Source organism: Lepeophtheirus salmonis, chromosome 14 (genome assembly GCF_016086655.4).
Source record: "Lepeophtheirus salmonis chromosome 14, UVic_Lsal_1.4, whole genome shotgun sequence".
Classification (NCBI taxonomy): domain Eukaryota; kingdom Metazoa; phylum Arthropoda; class Copepoda; order Siphonostomatoida; family Caligidae; genus Lepeophtheirus; species Lepeophtheirus salmonis.
The window spans coordinates 26,355,197-26,375,721 of record NC_052144.2 but is presented as its reverse complement, the minus strand read 5'-3'; the positions used below and the strand labels follow the sequence as shown (position 1 = coordinate 26,375,721).

General features: G+C 32.6%; 1 protein-coding gene across 2 annotated transcripts in view; it reads left to right on the top strand.

Annotated features, from left to right (window-relative positions):
- The window catches only part of LOC121129763 (uncharacterized), a 49,156-nt gene that overhangs the window by 2,077 nt on the left and 26,554 nt on the right, over positions 1-20,525 (top strand). The window contains exon 1 of one of the 2 annotated variants that reach the window (XM_040725488.2): positions 4,347-4,606. The exons of the other annotated variant lie outside the window; for it this stretch is intronic. Coding sequence (XP_040581422.1) covers positions 4,497-4,606 — 110 coding nt within the window. The 5' untranslated portion in view covers positions 4,347-4,496. Of the gene's footprint in view, positions 1-4,346; positions 4,607-20,525 lie in introns of those variants that run through there. 2 annotated transcript variants of the gene reach the window in all.

Here is a 20,525-nt window from a genome sequence, read left to right as displayed (position 1 = left end):
TGATTGGAAAAGTATAATACTTGAGATCCCTGCATTAATACATAAATACTGTAGATTAACTTATTGATGGGATTTATTTATTTCTAATCTCTGAATATCCCTAACGTTATATATATATAATATTTGCGGGAGAATGGCGGATCTATAGGCTCACTACCAATTAACATCCGACTCATTCTTTTTTCTCTTTGTGAATGAGAGGATAAGTGATGTAATCAAGATAGCATTGTCATTGGAATATGAAGCTGATATATTGCTCAAGAGTCTATGCCACTATCATGTCGTGAACTTTATTGATTCATGCAGTTTCTTCATAAAAAACCCGGAAAAAGGACAAATATAAGTTGGTAGTTACACAATTCTGGGCCATTTTCCCCCTTATCAAAATAAGGTATTACTCAATAGTAATAATAATAATAATAAATGAGGTATTACTCAATAATTATTGAGAAATGCACACACCTTAACAAGTGTAGTTCAAACGGGCCCGGATCTTGAACCGCTAAAACCGGAGCCTACAAAGTCGAAGCGAGACTGCAATATATTGCGTATTGGTCTCGGTTCTAGTGCTTTTGTTCCTATATAGAATATATAAATAAGTCAATTTAATGAGTTTTTAATTGTGCAGCATTTTCCAATGATTTTTTTACGTCACCAGGGTGATACAGTTGTGTCTGAGTTGGCACCAGGCGGGGTAAGAAAAAAAAGGGAAGAGGTGGTGGGTATATTATGGATCCAGGTCTACTACTAAACTTGTCGGGTGGGTCCCTATAATATGATAACTATAATATTTCTTAAGCTAAGTTTCTCAAAATTTACTATGCTCAGGCCCCCCTACACTTAGGCTAGGGCTCCTCATTATAGGAAACATTTTTACTATGTATGTGTAGACTAAAAACTATCTTCAATTCACCATCTTCCTGCGCCCTCTTACTTTCAGTCCCCTCACGGCCCCCACTTCGAAAACCATTGGCTTAAGTAACCTTAGTTTTGGGGGACCCAACTGGACCTTGGGGTACTACGCACACTCTGTATCACCACACAGTTTGTATCTAATATCATTTTCTAGCGACGCCCCTTGTTTTAAGTGCCTTTCACCAAACTTAGTCTATATAAAAAAGAACCGAGACGAAAGACTGGAACCGATACAGACTAAGTTGAACCAAGATCAAGACCGTTAGAACTGCTGAACCTGAAGCGGGTACATCCTTGGTTAATAGTGATGACATCAGGGGCGTAATGTCGCAAGACACGATAAACTAGCTAGATTTTTTCAAATTGCCCTATTTAATTGGAATTTATGAGATTAAATGCGTGTGTAATTCTTTTATTATATACTTATTTAGTCACCATGCATCCCATAGAAACTGTTATCGCACTTCCTTGCGTATAATTAACAATATTTGCTCATTGATTCAATAAATCCTTCGTCCAAAGACGTTTACTTATTCATGCATGAATCATATTGGATTATAATTAAATAACAAAGAAATGTGTGTAGACCAAAAAAAGTACTAAAGGTAATAAAAAAGTAATGGATCTTTTGTAATTGTCAAATGGCCGTATCTACTATATGGCAAAATATATCTGAATAAAGTGTGTATACAAGGATGATTTGATAAGGAGTATCATTTGCTTGTATGAGTCATGATTCAGTCCTTATTCATTAGAAATACATTATAACTTATAATGTTCACATTATTGCACTATCTAGATCATAATGGGGATTTGATGCATTATTACATGGGTTTAAATATATTATTGATAGAAAAATGAACCAGTCTTTTTCTTTAATGAATTAAACTGGAAAAATTTGTCAAATGTATTAAGGATTTTTTATCCTTGAGATTCTTTGCTTTTATCATCCAAAAGAACGCAATAAAGTTTATAAAACGCTTATAGGTATGTGCAAATAATACTCATCATTCCCCCACCTCAAATCATGACTATGCCATTAAAATCATGCCTAATTCATTTGTTACAATTTGTTGTATCTCCCAATCTTTCCTTTTTTTAAAAAGATAAATTGATTAAGTCTCTGAATAATTATTAGTCATTAACCAATTCTTCCCATCTATTAAATTAGGATAGACCTAATTTAATAGTGGCAAGGCTATTAGAAATATAAGGTTAGACCACCATGTAATTGGACTTGCTAGAATTTTCAATTGATGTATCGTACCGACTGCTGGGTAAGATAGGCAGATTTTGACAAAACACGCAATAACTCATAGTCTATGAGGTCACTATTGCTAGAATTTTCAGTTTAATTTATTGTACCGACTATTGGGCTAGAAAAACAGATTTTGAGGAAAAACGCAACCACTAATACACTATGACGTCACTAATGAAAGCGTGGTGGAAGTCAAATATCAGTCGTTCACGCGTTATAGTATAACCTTGTATTTCTATTAACATTGATAGAGGGGAGTTGTTTTAGAATCTGGTAATATGAGTGGTTTCGGTACAGGCGGGTGACATCCTCGATAGATGCCAGCACGTCAAATAAAACTGAACGCGGATTTTTTTTTTTCTGTAAAGAAGCAGTAGAATCTTCGTTCCACCTATTTAATTTCTGTGATCGAGTGAGGCCTCTATTGTTGATGTTGGATAGTATAATGCCCGATAGGTTTAACATAACTCTAAAGGCGTCAGACTGGCTCGTTGCTTTTAAATTGAGAGAAAAGAATGATTTTGCAATAGTTGCAAAGACACTCACTATTATTTACGCTTGTAGAACAAAAAGGACTCCACTTCCTGCTGGTCTAAAAAACAAAAAAAACAATCCAAAATATAATGGAACTTATAAACCGAACAAATTTTATATTTTAGTTTATTAAGGGGATTGTTACCCCCATCCTTTTAATATCATTGGAAGCTTTGATGCTTTTTTGAATTACTTGAGATCAGTCTGTTTTTTATAATTTAAATTATTGATCTATAGTGGGAATTTGGTACAAGTGAAAGGATTATTCAAATAAAAAAAAATCGAGTGGAGTTGTTTAAACTTTAACAACAGCTCATTCAACTAAACAACGTTCAGAATAGAGGGTAGGACAACAACAACAATAACAAAAATTACAAAATCGTGATACATATGTATATTGACATATGTCTAATCATAATATTAATATAATCCACACTGAGCGACAATATATACATGTAGCAAATCTGTTTTCATTTGATTGAATATACATAAGTTACAACTTATCGATAAGTGAATAAAGGTGTTTTGATTCTTTGGAATGTATGTAGATAGTAGTTTAGTGATAATATGTACATAGTAGTGGTAGTATTTTCATTATTGATGAAAATTGAGTGTATTTTGAGCATGTAAAAAAAAAACAAAAAAAACCGAAGATATGCATGTTATCCCTATCGATTTGAAGAATGTTTTGGAGGAGAGCAGCTTAACTGTTATGACATTTCATCGGATCCGCGTCAATCAGCTGTGACGAGGGATAAGGGGGGGAGGAGGAGGAAATGAACAAGGACATTGACAAGAATTACTCCAATGCCGATCCTTAATTATACACTGAGCCAAACACGGACTTACAATTTAACAACAAATCCTCAAGAATATAATCTGTCTTTTATGAGAAACCACAAATGTTCACTCAGGTTTTAAAAATATAATGGAATGTAGTAGGAAAGGAAGTTCATTACTCCGGCGAGGAATAATCATGGAGTTTTTGAAAAACAAATTTAAAATTTTCAGACGTTCACAAAAAATTATATTCTAAAAATACATAGCTATTCAGAAAAAATTTCAAAAAATAACTTTTTTTTGAAAAAAAATTCAAAATTCCATTGCTATTCACAAAAAATTATTATTATTTTTTTTTTTTTGAAGCATTACATTTTTTTGATGTTTGGATATTTGGAGGGTCCCCCTCCAAGGCCACCCCCTTCGGACGCCTCTGCTACTCCATTTTTATAATTACCAGTCCCTCCCTGACCCTCAAAGATTTATTATATCCATGAACATGTGTATTTAATATACTTAGTATGTAAATAAATACTATTTGTAAACGTTAAAACTCCACCTATTGACTACTCCGAGATTGACTGAAAGATTATGACGACAAAAAATAATTTAAATGCAGTAGGCATCAAATTCTCTCATCCTTTCTATCTAGATACAATTGCAAAGTAAATCATTTTCACCATGTTGTAAGATAGTTCTTTCATACATATTTCAATGAACGTAAATAAATCAAAGACATAATGAGAGTTCAAAGCTATAAAAAGAGGGCTTTAGTCGTTTAGACCCTTCCACTCAGTATTTAAATACATGTGTACTTATCTAGTGTATGTACATCCGGACAATGATGTCACTATTAATAACAGTTCAAACATTGTGTCATTTTGTTGATGTGTGTGTCTGTGTGGAACTTAAACTCCTCCATTATTCGTTTTTTGGATTGAAGAGTACATAACTAAGTGAGCCTACGAAGAAATCAAATAACATAGTATAAGCAATAAAAGACTCAAAAATGCCCAATAATTTTCGTCACAGTTTTTTGGCTACATTTTGGAGTAATTCATCTACCAAGTATAGTCCAGATGATAAGAAGCCTACATCCTCACCATCCATTCGTAGAAGGTGAACACTAATTATTGCAAATAAAAACCTATATTTTGGCTAGAATTTTAACAATTAATATATAAATATCACAGTATTTCTTTTAAGTAGACATATTTTTGACTCATAGGACTACTTAAAGGGGTTTTTAATAGAGACGCTTCAATTTTATTTATCTGTTTGGGGCAAAACGACAATATATATACTTTTTATCATTGAGTGTGATATGCACTTGATCAGCGATGGTCAGTTATCCAAATTTATTATCAATATACGCGTAATAAAAAATTCTGTGATGAAGCTCATTTTTGGCTCAATGGCTTTGTTAATAAGCAAAATATGCGTTATTGGTCTAGGCAAAAATCCACAAGTGCTTCACGAGACATCATTACATCCTGAAAAAATACTGATGGGTGTGAAATTCATGCTGGAGGGATCGTTTGGCCATATTTTTTTGTTGATGATGATAATCGCCACGTTTCTGTAAATGGAAATCGCTATTGCTATTTTTTTCTTTCTTTTTGCACGGTATGGACTTGGTAAACATGTGGTTTCAACAAGACAGTGCCTCTGGTCACACAGTAAACGTTACAATCGATTTATTCCATAGCAAATTTGTTTTGCGCGTTCTTTTGAGAAATGGACCAGTTGATTGGCCGCCTCGATCATACGATTTAAAGTCTCTAGATTATTTCTTTGTGGTCATGTGAAGTAATTGATCTACATCAATAAGACGGCGACGTTAGACGAGCTCAGAGAAAATATCGAACTCCAAATTGCTGCAATGTCGGTCAATTTATTGGAAAAAGTAGGGAAAAATTGGGTTCAGTGATTGGACTTCTGTAAACGTGCTCATGGTGGTCACACTAGAGAAATCAATTTTTATACATAAATTTATATTTTTATAATTTGTACAAGAAAAAATAAATTTGGCAAAATTTTTAACAGTTTGTGTTTTATTTATTAAAAAAGTTGAAGCGCTCTTAATGAAAAACCCTTTTGTTGCCGGTATTTTGTATTTTTGCTTCGAATTTCTTGCTTTGACTATGTCCCTCCTATCAACAAGTGCACTTACATAAATAAATGTAATGATGCCCCAGTCCTTATTTAGTTAGTTCAGTTCTGCATATCATTCCTAAAACTTATAAAGGTCGTTCTTTGTTGACGTCAATCAACATTATTTCTTTTTTTAAATCAATTCTAGAACTGACAGTCTTAAGGACCTGTCCTATGACTTGAGTTACCCGAATAAATCAGGCCTTACACAACACTAAATAAATGTATAAATGTACTCCTAAATAAGACTGCAATTTTCTAACGTCAACGTCAATTAATTTAACATTTTCTTTGTTAATATACACAGAAAACAAAATTATAGATGAGGAAAAAAATTATTACCTAATAATAAATTATTATTGATCTATGAAATACGGCTTAGCTTTGGACTTTTTAAGAGCCTTCTTAATACACCACTGCGAACATCTTTCAGAATTAACTTGTCCGATTTCGTAAATTCCTTTATTTATATATGTTGGAACATCTTTATTGTCGCTATTTAACATAAAAGTTTGCATTAATTTATAGATATTGGTCTCCTGTGAGTGAATATGTGTATATTAGTGATGGAACGATTTAAAAAAAAAATCCCGGTGCTGGTTCTAATGCAATGTTAGTTCGGATGCAATTCTAGAAAAAAAAAATTCCAATGACGATTCTTTAATATTTATATAATAATAAAAAGATACTACTTTATTGTAAATTTCTAAGAATTACAATTGATAAACTAAATCGACTCTTGGTGAGCTTTTTACATGGTTAATTTTCTCAGGGCGAGTAATCCCGTTGCAAACATTCCCAAGCAAAATTTTCCAAACGCAAGCTTTCCTATGAGACAACCTGCATTACATTTACAATATTAATTCCCCTTAAATAACAATTGTTGCACCAACCGCATGTGTTAAGGACACGTTTATTCACGTTAAGTTTGTGTTCAATGTGTTTCTTCTCAGTTTTTGAGCATTTTTTATCATAAATTATTTTATTTCGATATTTTATAAAATTAGAAGACTCAAGTCATAAATGGTCGTTTTTTGTATCTTGACGGATATATTTCATTTTTTTTTTTTTTCATAAGAAAAGTAATAAATAATAATACAAAAGAATTTGAGTCCGAAATTGAACATCTAGAAAAAGCCCCCAATTAATCGTCCCATCACTAGTAATTATAATCATTAAAAATAAGCCATTGTTAGAAAATAAGCCCTTTTTAAATTAACTTTTGATACTTTGTGACGTAATGTATTCACTTACATTATTTTCAATTTAATATGACGCTATGTGCTCATTTTAAAACCTAGCGCGCAATATGTGTCTAACTAATCCCAACGCTGATAAATTTAAGCGAATATTTCGGCTTAAGGATCGTTTTCTACATTTCAATCAATTTAAAATATCATTACGTCCATGAATGAGCTTCTTCAAGGGCCCTCTTGATTATGTCGTCGTGATTGAGATTTGAAGATATACAAGGATAGAGTTGGACCCACATCTCTATTTCAATCCAACTTTCCCGACTCCCCCTAGTTCTGAACCCTCCAATTATCAAGTTCAAGTCTATCAAAAAATGACTCAAGTCCTGACTCGAGTACTAAAGCTCTGCTGGAAACACTCATGATCTGAGAAGGAACTTTGAATTTTATTTCTTGGGATTTGACTAGATTACTCTTTCTTGAATATGGTTCAATTATTTAGGTTTCCCTCTCTGGAGAATAAGAGATAACATAACTCTAATAATACAAGGAAAAGGATCTTCTTTCCATCTTCAATTTTGTCCATTGAAGGGCAGGACCTCCTTGCGCTCTATTTCGCCCTTGTGTCTTTATTTTCATGATATACCGAGTGGTCCATTAAAATCTGAACACTTTGAATTTAAACTTAAACAAAATATAATTTTCTTAATTAACCGTGTCAAGTTTGACCTTTTTGACGAAGCCCTTCTTCCTCTCCAACGTTTTAGACTTGCTGACGGGGTAAACGGTTGTCCTAAAGACACCCCACTGCTTAGAGCTCTCGAATGTATATTCTTCAATAATGTTCAAGTGTCATTTTCTCGACTTGTACGTCACCGAGAGAGCTCAAGTTTGGTTTGTTTTGACACTAATTCTGTATGCTTTAATATATCCAAATATGAATTAATTTCAATCACTCAACCTTTTTGAATGATTGAATTAGTAAGTGTTCAAACTTCAATGAATTAGATTTTGATTAAAAAAAAAAAAGGTATTCGTCCTGCTTATCAATGGATATACAATTTTAGTTATGTTAGCCTGACTCTTTGTATCTCATCATGTTCGTGGAATTTGGAATTATTGTCGTCTTTCATTTCCATTACTTTCATATGTACATATTTTGTTCCTGCATCCATGTTGATATTAATATGTACTGAATCCAATTTCATGCAATTTCCTTTCCAAACGAAATCTTTACATAACACACATATATTTTTTAACACATATTATGTACCTATTTGCGTATAGCTTTAAAATTATAAACATAATAACTGTTGAGGAAAAAGTTCATTTGAAGATTAATAAATTAATAAATTATATACAACTTTTCATCGTAAAATAAAATTTAACGTAGTGCATTCAACTTTATAAAGCTCTCAGGAGAGGTTGCATTCATAAGAATCAATGCAGATTTCACCTTTCCGCGCTACATTTTAGTTCATTCTTAAGCATTCAGTTTACTCAATTCTATACTTTGTTTGTATATTCAACCATTTCAATCTGACACCAAACTATTTCTATGCAAAGATCTTTACGAGTCTTCTACTTTGAACAATAGCAAGGATATTCTTGGGAAGTAAACTCTGGTGTTAATGCAATTATTGTGAATTTCATTACACATATAGTCTTTTTTTGCATTTAAATGTATGTTGATATGTCATTGGTATAGACATCCAAATCTTGCCGTCTTTTTTCTTTCCATGAAGTAATGATGAAAATGTTGAAAAAATTTTATAAAACTATTTTTGAGTAATTTGTATACAAACATTTAGTAATTTATAATTATCTTAATTGTTTAAAATTTAGAAAATCTTTAAATAATTACAAAAATATCCAATTTAATATTTTAAATGTCCTCATAGTTTCTCTATAGTTCTTTAATTTCTATTTCATCATCTAAGTTTTGAAATCCACCGTAGATTCCGTTTGCTTCAAGAAAAGTATTCTTTATTTTAAAAACGACACAAAATGGAATATTTCAACGTATTTTTTTACCAAATTGGTCATTAATAACTTAGTAAATTGACGATACAAAAAATATCTAATTGATATCAAAAAAGTTATTTTCAAGTACATGACGGAAATTTTAGGACCTGTCTTTAATTTTAATATTGGAAAGAGTCAACTTATTGTTACGATCAAATTTGATTATAAATATACAAAACTTAAAAGCCAAACTCGTTCATCAGGGCTGGACATATTCGTTTATCAGATTAAACTAAAATAATTTAAGCGATATTGGAAGTTTTGCCGTGAAAACACATATACAATTTTGTTTCAAGATACTTTGCAATATCTCTACCAACTGGGGCGTTGCTAGCTTGCATTATTAAGGGAGGGGGGCTTTGCCCAAAAAATTATCAACACTGTCATATTATTATTTATATAAATTGGTTTATTTTATTTTACATCTTGCGTACAATTTGTACAACTTACAACCAAAAAATAAGATGAATAATTCTAAATGAAGGATTAACAGTACTTGGGATAAGAATAATGCAATCAATAAATATTCCATGGATGATCGAAATGGTACAATGATGTATTTTTTTAGTATTTAATACAAATTACTCAAATTTAAGTATTCTGTAGCACATTATAAAGGGCAAATACCCAGAGTTATATTACTCTCATAAATACGCTAAGCTATGTAGTTTTAATAAATCAAAATGGAATGATAGTATCAATTAATAGTTAGAATTACCAATGTTGTAATTAAATAATGCAGCTTATAGAAGTTGTAACTCGTACAAACATTGTAAATTGTACACAACATATATTTAAAACAGCAATACTATTTATGTTTCATCCCTGTTGATTGAGTTGATTTATAGTGTGTAGGCCGGTGTTATTTATATCATGGAGGCTGAGAGTGGCCCAAAATACTTATCGAATCATTTTGCATTAAAGTATTAAGAGCGTGAGCAAATATATATTTCCGAGTAACATTGAGGATTTGTTGGTGGGTTATAAGTGAAAGTCCTTTTTGTCCTCATTGTATAATTTTAAGGATTGTCATTAGAGTAATTCTTGTATATTTCCTTGCTACATACGAAGTGGGATTTTGTTTAATTCTTTCATCTAATAGATACCTACAGCAGACCTTATGAAACTTTATTACAGTTAATTTTTGAAATTGTCGGGATTACCATGTACTTTTCCATTTTGTTAGCATACCGGCTGGTCAGATTTTCTACAAATATATATTCTACTACCAGAAAAATTATTGCCCCTCACCACTCCTGTGATTACGGCAGTATTAATCGTAAATCCGAACATTCAAACAAGAATTTTTAATGTTCGCTCTTACTTTTATAAAAAAAATAGAAACATTTTTTAAAAGTAAAGGACTTATGGATCTTTGGAGAAAATAAATTTGAATCAGCACATTTTTCCGTAATGAGACTTCAATTTGAATAAATATTTTCCTTTAAAAACAAATATCTCAGCAATTATCGTTTTGTAAAGAAGTATCAAGTTTAAACTCTTTTTGATAAAATCCTGTTTTATCATTACTTCATACCTAGTATAAGTATGAAGTCGTAGACGATTGAAATATGAGAAAAACATAAAATTACCTTTAGCAATGTATATACATAAATATTCAATGAAAGGAATTTTTTGTTAGGGGCTTCTTGGAAACTGATTACAATTGTTACTCCAGGGTATAACATCAAGGACATGATTTATTTACATATAATGAATACATGGCTATACTTTTAATGTGATGAGTATGTTAAAAAAGGTTTGTATATATATATACATATTTGGACTCCACACGGAAGTGTTTGACAATCTCCTTTTTGAGGTAGTCAAAATATAACACTTTTTAAGGGCCTTTCTTATATAAAGGTAAATAATATATTTATTCTGATTAAGCAAAGTTAATTACGTAATGAATGAGTGTATCATATGACTACTTAGATACTTGATGCATATAATTAAAGAAGGGATCTGTGTAAAGAAAAAAACTTATTTTAGCTATAAAAAAAGGAAAAAAACCGATTGATGGTTGTGCTCTTTCTTCTATTTTTTTTTCACTATTTAATTAACAGTGGTGTGCTAACATCTCCCGTGAGAAGAAGAATTCTCGTCTATCTTTGGTGTAAATTGGTTCAAAATGCATAATAATAATAAAAAAATATATATAAACTTAAATATAATTACAATATTTTCCCTGTACTAATGTTATTTTTAATATAGGAGGTTCTCCTCTTTATAACAGTAATCCATTTTCTTCCTCAAAAATAATAAAAAAAGCAGCTGATATTAACAAAGGTCTTAATTTAGTAATACCATATGTCTCAGTCCCGCCTTCTTCTCTCACTCATACACAAAAACCATTTCTACATACGAGGGTGAATGGAAAAGTCCGTGCAAAGTCCGAGAGATGGCACTGCTGGAGAGTATCGAGTTTATATTTAGGTAGTAGCATCTCTTGGAAGAACATACATCAACAGTTAGATTGATCTATTTCTTTCTGTTTGGCTTTCGTTTGAATCGAGGAAGTGGAGTGATTTAAAAAAAAATTGACAATTTTTTTTTTTTGGTGTGTTGATTAAACATTACCTTATGAATGACAAACCCTCGTAGCGACTAAAAAGAACTTGATAAACATTATGTGGACTCTGTACTTTTGATTTCAACAGTATATAAATGGTTTAAAATTTTTTGGAATGCATATGGGCACTAGATACTCTGAAAGTTCTGGACGGGGCGTTCTGACAGGTTGAGGTTACTACTCCAGAAATCATTGATAAAATCTATGATATGGTGATGGATGACAGAAAAGTGAGGATGCGTAAGATTCCTAGTGCTGTGGGTATCTCGAGTTGGAACCCTATTTCCATTAATTTTGCGAACCACAACTGCTGAGGTGTGAGCTGGTACATTGGCTTGATGGTAAATGACTTTCTTCGGGATAATCGAAGGTGTTTTCCTTGTAGCTTGGGTTTCAAACGGTACAAAACCAATAAATAATATGAACCTGCAATAGTTTTACCCTTTCAAAGATAGTCGATGACGATTATTCTTTGTGAATCTAAAAACCAGTCGCCAGAATCTTTCTGGCCGATTCAATCGAATGCCAAACAGAAAGAAATCTGACTGAAAGTTGATGTGTGTTCTTATGAGAGATGTTACTAGCTAAGATTAACCTCAATACGCGCCAGTAGTGCTATTTCTCGGACTTTGCACGGACTTTTCCATTCACCTTCGTATCATACTAGAAATACTGTAATTCAAAATTAATGTTAAGAATAAATACTCTTCTCTATACACGGTATATACTAAATTATAGAGTGCTTTACTGACGTAATCAATTGCATCATAATTGACACGCTGAGTTAGAGCTACACACGCTCCTTGTTAAAAGTGAGTTCTCCTCAGACAATCAATTCTATATTAAAAACTTTGATTTATTAATATAGAATAAACATTTTAAAATTTTAAGATCGTATTGGTTCTTGATATTGGATTTAATATCTGCCTTGTTCTGTTATTCGTCTTTGAAAAACGTCTTAAATTGTAAAACACTCAGTACAAGTTATTATGTTTACAAATATTATGATAAAGTACTTCAGTTTACTAAGTGAATTCGTTCATTAAAACTTGAGTATCTCGATGTAAGTTAATAATAATTTGTCATAATGTTAAATATGACTCCTTTAAAATATTTGTTATCCTTATTACATTGGATGTTTATACCTATAATAAAAGTAAATTGGTAAATATTACTACCTTGAAGGGCTTCTGAGTTAAAATCGGATGATTCATCAAGATTTAGGACTGGATACTAAACTTTTGGGACTGATACATCTATATCAAATATATTTGATAAAAATAAGAACTTTATTAGGCTTCATATTAGATCCACAAATGTGTATTTTATTCAACTTTGGTAGTCTGATTAAACTGTTTCACATAGGGGTGGGGGGGACCTAAATAGACAAGATTTTCCACCCCTTGAAATATTCAACAGGGGTGGGGGTACGGCACAATTTTTATTTCATAATAGGTACATTCAAAGCTTAAAAAGATTTCGACCGAGTTCAGTAGTATATTATTCATATTATACCAATCAACAGCTGTCAAACAAATAAATTGTTAGGTAGATATGATACTTGAAAATAATTGAAGTCCGTTGTTTGGACTTTATTTTTGTTTCGGCCGTCTATGGCATATCCAAGTTTCATCTACAAAAATTAACCAGCGCCAAAACTTGGATTTATTGCGCCTAAACTTTGCAAAAAGAGCAACACTCGATTTTGTCTATTTTCACAAAAACAGTCACATCAACTTACTCAAACAACTGTGCATCTAGAATGGATGAAACTTTAGTGAGTAAATATCAACAGATGCTAGATAGATGTTACTAGCTTTTATTTATGAGTGCTGCCGGCTGCTATCTTGACGTTGAGGCCGTAAACTTTTAAGACTATTCTCGTCCATACCTACAATATTGATACCCGCTTTTGAAGTCTACAGAGTCCTTCATGTACATAGAGGCAAACAATGAATAATTCCTTTGTCATTAACTTATAATCATACATTTACAGTATTTCATCTTATTTTTATTGCTTTACCAAGGTGCAAATAATATATAAGTATATTCATATATGAACAAGTGAATTTGCTTTGTATGAAGTAATCAAATCCAAGATTCGACACAGTGTTATCAAGGTTTTTATGACTTGAATGTAAATTGTAAGTCTTAAATATCATTTTCCCTTCAATTCCTTTGTTACCATGGAATCGTGCTACATCAAATGGATTCCCGGACCACACCCAAGGAAATAATTGTTGGATAATTTTTAGTTTGATGTAGCAGGACCATTCTGTTGGAGAAATGTATAAAGGTACGAGTATTTATTCTCATATGCAAACCTTAGGGCGGTTTGTTTTCAACTTTTTCCAAATTTCGATTACGACTAGTGCAAAAAAGTTGTGATAGCGTATCCTTTGAGGTGATGTTTAGGTCGCACATCTCGATCATATTATGATTATTTACTTAGAAATATAGATAGAAAGAAGACGTTTTTTGTTATTTTGCATAAAAAAGGTTTTGATAAACATTTTTCTAAGCTATAAAAAGTATTTACTAGATTGTTTGTTGTAAATTGCCATATGGAGCAAAAAAAGATAGAAAAATTTGACAATCTGCGTATAGCGCGCATCATCTTTTTACATTTTTATAAGTTAAAGATCAAAATTTCCTGATGTTATTCTCTCTTTTGGCTCCATAAGGTCGCTTTAGAAAAGAAACTTTATTAATATTGTTGACAGGTTAGAAGAATGTCTACCGTAATTAATTATTACACAATAATGATTAATATTGTATTTTAATTTGTATTCAAGAAATATATAGAACTTTTTTCTCCTTTCAAACTTTGAATTAGAATTGTAGGACAATAAAATATTGTATAAGTTATTTTCTTACCAATTGACAACTCTTTCAAAATAGCTGAAATCGAAATTCGAAAAAAAGTGGAAAATGAAACCGGCCTAATATACGAACCTCACACCTCAGAAATGGATTAATATATATTACTTATATTGGCATTAGGCCTTGCATGTGATTTTTTTATGAAAAATACCCACAAATGCTGTGTTGTATGTCACTCTCTACAAATAAAATGTAGGTATTGCATAATTTTAATAAACTGGATGAAATAAGATCCATGACTTTTCCACTCCTCTTTTTTAGTGATCAACCATGAAGAACAAGCATCTTCGTTACATAGATATATACATTTTAGAGCCGAATGCTCTTGATAATCTAATCTACCCTTTACAAAGAAACTATGCTGATTCGGTCATAGTTGATTTATAATTTTTTATAGATAGGCAAAACTGCTTTGATAATGATTTTAAAGCCATTAACTGGAATATAATGTTGACTAGACTTTGCATTTATATACATATGTATATACAGTCTAATGCAAATCTTTGAATTTGATAACATGAAACTTTACTTATCTTAAAGTCGAGGGACAATTCCATACAAATCTTGAAGGAGTTAAAAGAAACAAAAACAAACTTAATTGTAGTGATATAAGACTTGACTTAAATACAGTGCACGTGAGCAAAGATAGAGGCCTTTTCGTAAAGGTCTAAAAATAATTTCATAAAACGGTTTTAGTCCGGCTTAAAATTAGTTTTAGAGAAATATATTACTTTTAAGAGTTGTAGATAATTTAGTTGGCTAAATATTATAATTAATAAGTGAAGACATTCATGCCTTTTCTAATAAGATTCTTATGCTCCAAAAAAAAATGTAATTCGACAACCTAGATGTTTTGTCGGAATTTGCCACAAGAGCAAAGATACCCAAAAGTGTCTCGCAAAGAATCTCCAGGATTTCTGGCCAGCGTCATTGTGGCCTCCATCATCACCATATTGTTTACCAATGGAATATGGAATATTGGGCTTCGTGGAGTGTAAGACCCGTGCTACTCACAGGAATGTAAACTACCTCAAAGCTGTTTTGGAGTGATAGTGAACTCAAACTGTTTATTTATATAAGCCCTTCATGACTCGTGTTGGTGGAGTATCACATTTGGAATAGAAAAGTGAATAGTTTGCTTAATAAATTTAAAAAAAAAGTATTAAAGTTACCAAACTTATTTTTCTCAAATTATGTGCTTTTCCTGGTTTCTTTGGTCAAGTTTAATACTTTTTTTCGGCACAATGTACAGATCCTTTCACTTGAAATGTATTACAGGAATACTCCATTTCAATCATTCGGATTTGATTAGTCTGTGTTTTGCTATGGCACGGGTTTTCATTTCAAGACCTTTTAAAATTTAAAAAAATCCTAACTATTACTTATGTAATTCGTTGAGGAGGATTGATGTGCACCTTACTCAACTACTCTAGTGTAGTGTAAATGAAATATTTTTTTAAGGATTATGGACAAAGTTAATTGAAATTCTACAGACTGCACCATTTTGATTTGATATTCATTTATATTTTTGTATATGATTCATTATGAATTCCTTTTACTTCATACTACATACTGGACATAATTCTAATTATTTTGTTTTTTTTAAATACATAAAGTTTATCGTGCTAAGCTCTAATTTCACCTAAAAGTAATGTTCATATACAACAACTTTTGTTTTTATAATTAATCTGTTTAGTTTCACCATTGAGTAGTAAGAGGACAAACTCAAAGTAGTGGCGGAACTGCTTGAGGGTGGGAACGATGCTAATACAATAATAAAAGTCACAAAATATGTGAGGAGCACTGTCTATGAAGTCTGCTAGAGACAGAAGACGAGTAAGGGACTTTCCCATTCCTCAAGTGGTTCACAAAAAGCTTACTGGTACTTCCTGGCTGGGCTCAAGAGGTCCATCAAAGCAAATCCTGGCATCTCAATGGTATCTCACGCTAGTATGAAGTCCATTAGTTGGAGGATAGTGGTCAGAACTATCAAGGACGACCTTGGCTTGAAGTCCAACATCAGGGGAAGGCATCATTTTTTTACCAAGAACATGAAGGACATCAGTTTATAAAAACTCAGCCAAATTTGTAATTCAAATCCAGGCATCATAAAGCTATTCAACAAGGAGGTACCTTTATCGGTCTAGTGGTTCTAACGGTTCAATCGGTTCCGGTTCTTGAACTTCTATAAGTGGAACCAGAACTGCACTATATTGTTTATCAGTCTCGGTTCTTGTGCCTATTTTCGTTTGTTGTCATTTTTGGTATATTTATAATATCCTTATAATATATTCCATCTGCAAAATCTTATGTAAATGAAACTAGTTGTTCGTGACCTTTATTGTATCATGCAACCCTCCATCCAAAAAGAAACTGAAAAAAGGCCCAAAATCATCTGGTAGTTAGCCAAATAACTAAGTCAGCCATCTTCCTAAGATATTCTCCCCTTAGCCTCCTCTGATGATCCCACTTTGAAAACCATTGTCTTAAGCAACCTTAGTTTTTGGGCCCACTACTGGAGTCTGAGTCACTACGCACTCTGCATATAAGGTAGCTGCGGCCCTGTTTGTATCTAATATCATTTTCTGGGCTTGAATTTTCTCGTAATGTCTCTTGTTTTAAGTGCTTGTTACCAAACTGAACCTGAATAAAAAAGAACCGAGACCCAAGACTGGAACAGAGACCTATAAAGCTATACCGAGATGGAAATGTTCACATGAAAGAACTGAGACCGGAACCAATAGAACCGCTGAATCTGACCCAGACACACCTTTGTTATTCAGTGATGTATAAAGCCTCGCCTTGGAGCTGACTAAAACCAAACAATGACACCTGGCTGGTAGAGGACAGAGGTAATGTTCCTCCTGTGATGAAGAACAAGTTTTTGTCCAAGATAATGGTATTTGACTTGATCACCAGTGACGGGAATGCCTGCCGGCTCACATTTTTGACAACAGTCACAAGTTCACCACCTCAGTTTACTTGGACCTGCTAAAGAATGTTGTGATGTCATGGCCGGAAGCCAGCCACATATCCTTCAGATTCAAGGTTCATGTGGATTCAAGACTCAGCGCCTGTCATGTTTCCAAAACTTTTCTGCATTACCTCGACAGCCAGTTCCACGTTGTTATCAAAGTTGATGAGTGACATTCCAACAGCCCTGACCTTAATCCGTGTGATTTCTAGTGATGGTGAGAGCTGAGAAGGAAAGTAAACAAACATCCCCATAGCTCCTTGAGATCCCTGAAACTCTGTATGAAGAGGAACATGTCCTGCTTCAATAACAAAGATGTAATAAAGGCTTGTTGGTCTTTATTGCATGTTTACAGTTGGTTATCAATGCTGAGGGGGATCATACTAAATGATACAATAGCTAATTATTTAGTTTAAATTTCACATGTAATAAATTTTGTCTTGAAATACCATATACTATTATTTTACCTTACTTGAAAATATTGCCCAGATACTTGTGCCCACCCCTCTATACATATAGGGCTCTCTCAAATGGACACTGCCAATTAAATACCATTGGATTATGACTAATATAAAAAATCAAAACATTTGTTATAATGTACGTAAGAGATATTTTTGAAGAACATATTTAAATAATAATAGCATTTTACCTATAAAACAAAGACATTATAGCAAACCAGTTTTTTCTTTTTCCATGATTCCCTAATGTGACTTTTTTGTACATTTCGTGCATACATTTAAAGTATGGATGTACATGTTTATGATAAGATCGACCTTATCTGAATTAATTACTCACAAAAGATGAGTGTTTACCTACATATAGGTAAATAATTATCTTGAATAAGAATATACTCATGGTTTAAAGGCTTACCTATCCCTTTTTCAAGATTCATATACATATGAATAAAAAATAATGTTTTATGAATCATATTGGCTCTCTGACAAAATACTTTGACTTCCAATTTATCATTTCTTGTTAAGCATACGAAAAATCAAACAAAAGAATCATTTATCCTCAAAACAAGAGGCCAATGTTTTTAGTCATCATTTAAAACTAGTTACGGAGATTTCATTCACTGTTATGCAAGAATGACTTGAAATGAAGATACCCATAATTACTTAATTTCTTAAATGATATTTATTTTTAAATAATATTTTGGCGCCTTTGAATTGTTTTTGGGGCTCATTGAAAAGTACAGGGTGTTAAGATCAAATCGGCGCATTTGTCAAAAATCTTTCAATTGTCCCTAACATCAAATTTTTCAGGGAATTAACTTCCAAATTGGATGGGATCTTGCATCCATACAGCACGGCCTGGATCTATGCCTGGTAGGAGGAGTAGGCGTTGACAAGGTAGTTCATTGGCATGTTGGTCATTGTCATTTGATGGAGGCAATCACAGAGTACTTGATGGTATTAGATGTTCGATTTGTTTCAACGTAGCCCCAGACAAAATAGTCCCTCAAATCAAGATCCAGACTGTTTAAGTTCCATATATCCTTCCCAATGAAGTGATAACAGTGTTTTTTCAACTACTTCAGCGACCAGTCTGAGATTTAAGTCACCAGAAGAGTTTTAGGAATCTTTTGCACAGTCCAGATTTCGACCTTAGTTAAATTTGAGACCTCTGATTTGAAATCTCCGTATTGTTGATGACAAAAATCATCGTCACAGTGAAACGCCGTTTCTCTTCTGTAAATTAAATCTTCTTTATATCTGGAGCAGCGGTCACCATGATGCCCAAAACTTCACTAGAGTTTGTTGATATAAAAACGTTTCTGCCGGCAAAAAAAGGGACACCATCACAGAGCTTCATCATAATAAAACGCATTACATGCAGAGATCAAAAGGATCAAATGTTTTAACGCGTATAAAATTTCATAGAGCCATAAGAGGAGGATCATAAGTTGGGAAGCTATTTATACATAGTTGAATACCATATCCCCAAACTATGAACTTTTTCTAAGTACATTATTATGATGAAGCTGTCTGATGGCGTCCCTGTTTTTGCCTGCAGAAACGTTTATATATACTGCTTCAATTAGCTGTCAAACTATTAACATCATCACTACTACTTAGATCACCATCTTGGAAGTGAAAACAAAAGCCATGTTTTTGAGTGCCGCTTTCGATAAACTCTTTTTTTTTCCTCAATAGTTTCTACTTTTATGTCACCGGAAAGGGATCCGATAAACCGTCCAATCTTGCTGAAAAAGCGTTCATCTTTGCACCGAGTGGAAGGAAATAGAAAATTTCCGAAAGAGTGAGTGAATTCTTGGAAAATCCTATTTCATGCCCTCCATCGCCGAGGTTCTGGAGGGTACACTTACTCTAGACCACATGCTGATTTCTGTGTCAATTGGGTGACTGTTGTAATTTTGATTGTTTTTGCATTGCTCATTAAAGTTTCTACAAACGGCGAGGGCCCAGGAGTTGCTGTTTCACTAACTCCGTCTTTGATTTCCAATATAGAGACTTTGTGACGAAAATTTTCCATGCCATCTTTTTTTCTTAAAATAGTTGTATCTTTATCTTTTTCTATATTAAGTAAAAAATAGCTCAATCGTAGGAGAGAATAACCTATTTGGCCACTTTGATTTATTATATTTTTGAAGAAAAGGTTGAGAGATATAAGCAAGATAACTAAGTAAATGTGACACAGGTCACAGGTATTATTTTTATTTTTACTTTGTTTTTTGATAAAAAAAGTTTCGAGATACAACAAGTACTCGTATCTTTTGAAATCTTTCAATGAGTGTCTCAATCATTGCTATTGTTGGACCGTGTTTAACATTCAACAGTCCTAAGCATCGATTAGTCAGTACTTCCGTTCTACAGTCCTAGCCATCTTTTCATTTCTTCACTTATAGCTAGGATTAAAGTTAAATTACTTTCAAAGTCTAATTGATCATCGTTCGTTTGGTAATTTAAGTATCTATGAGAATATAGTTGAGTTAAAACTTAGACACACCTCTCTCAAAACTTCTTAAAACAAATTACGAACATAATGATGCTTCAAAACTCAAGAACTAAGACAATAATGAATGATGGCTAGAGCGTAATATACTTGAGAATTATAAGTTCTAGTCGCATATCTCCTATTTTAAACTTCATGTATGTTGTCCCTTTGAAAAAGGATATGATAAAAGTTTAAGAGCTGAAATGACGTAGTGAGTAATACCGTTATCTCTCCTGCTGTAATTACAATTTAAGACCAATAAAGACCGGTCCTAGA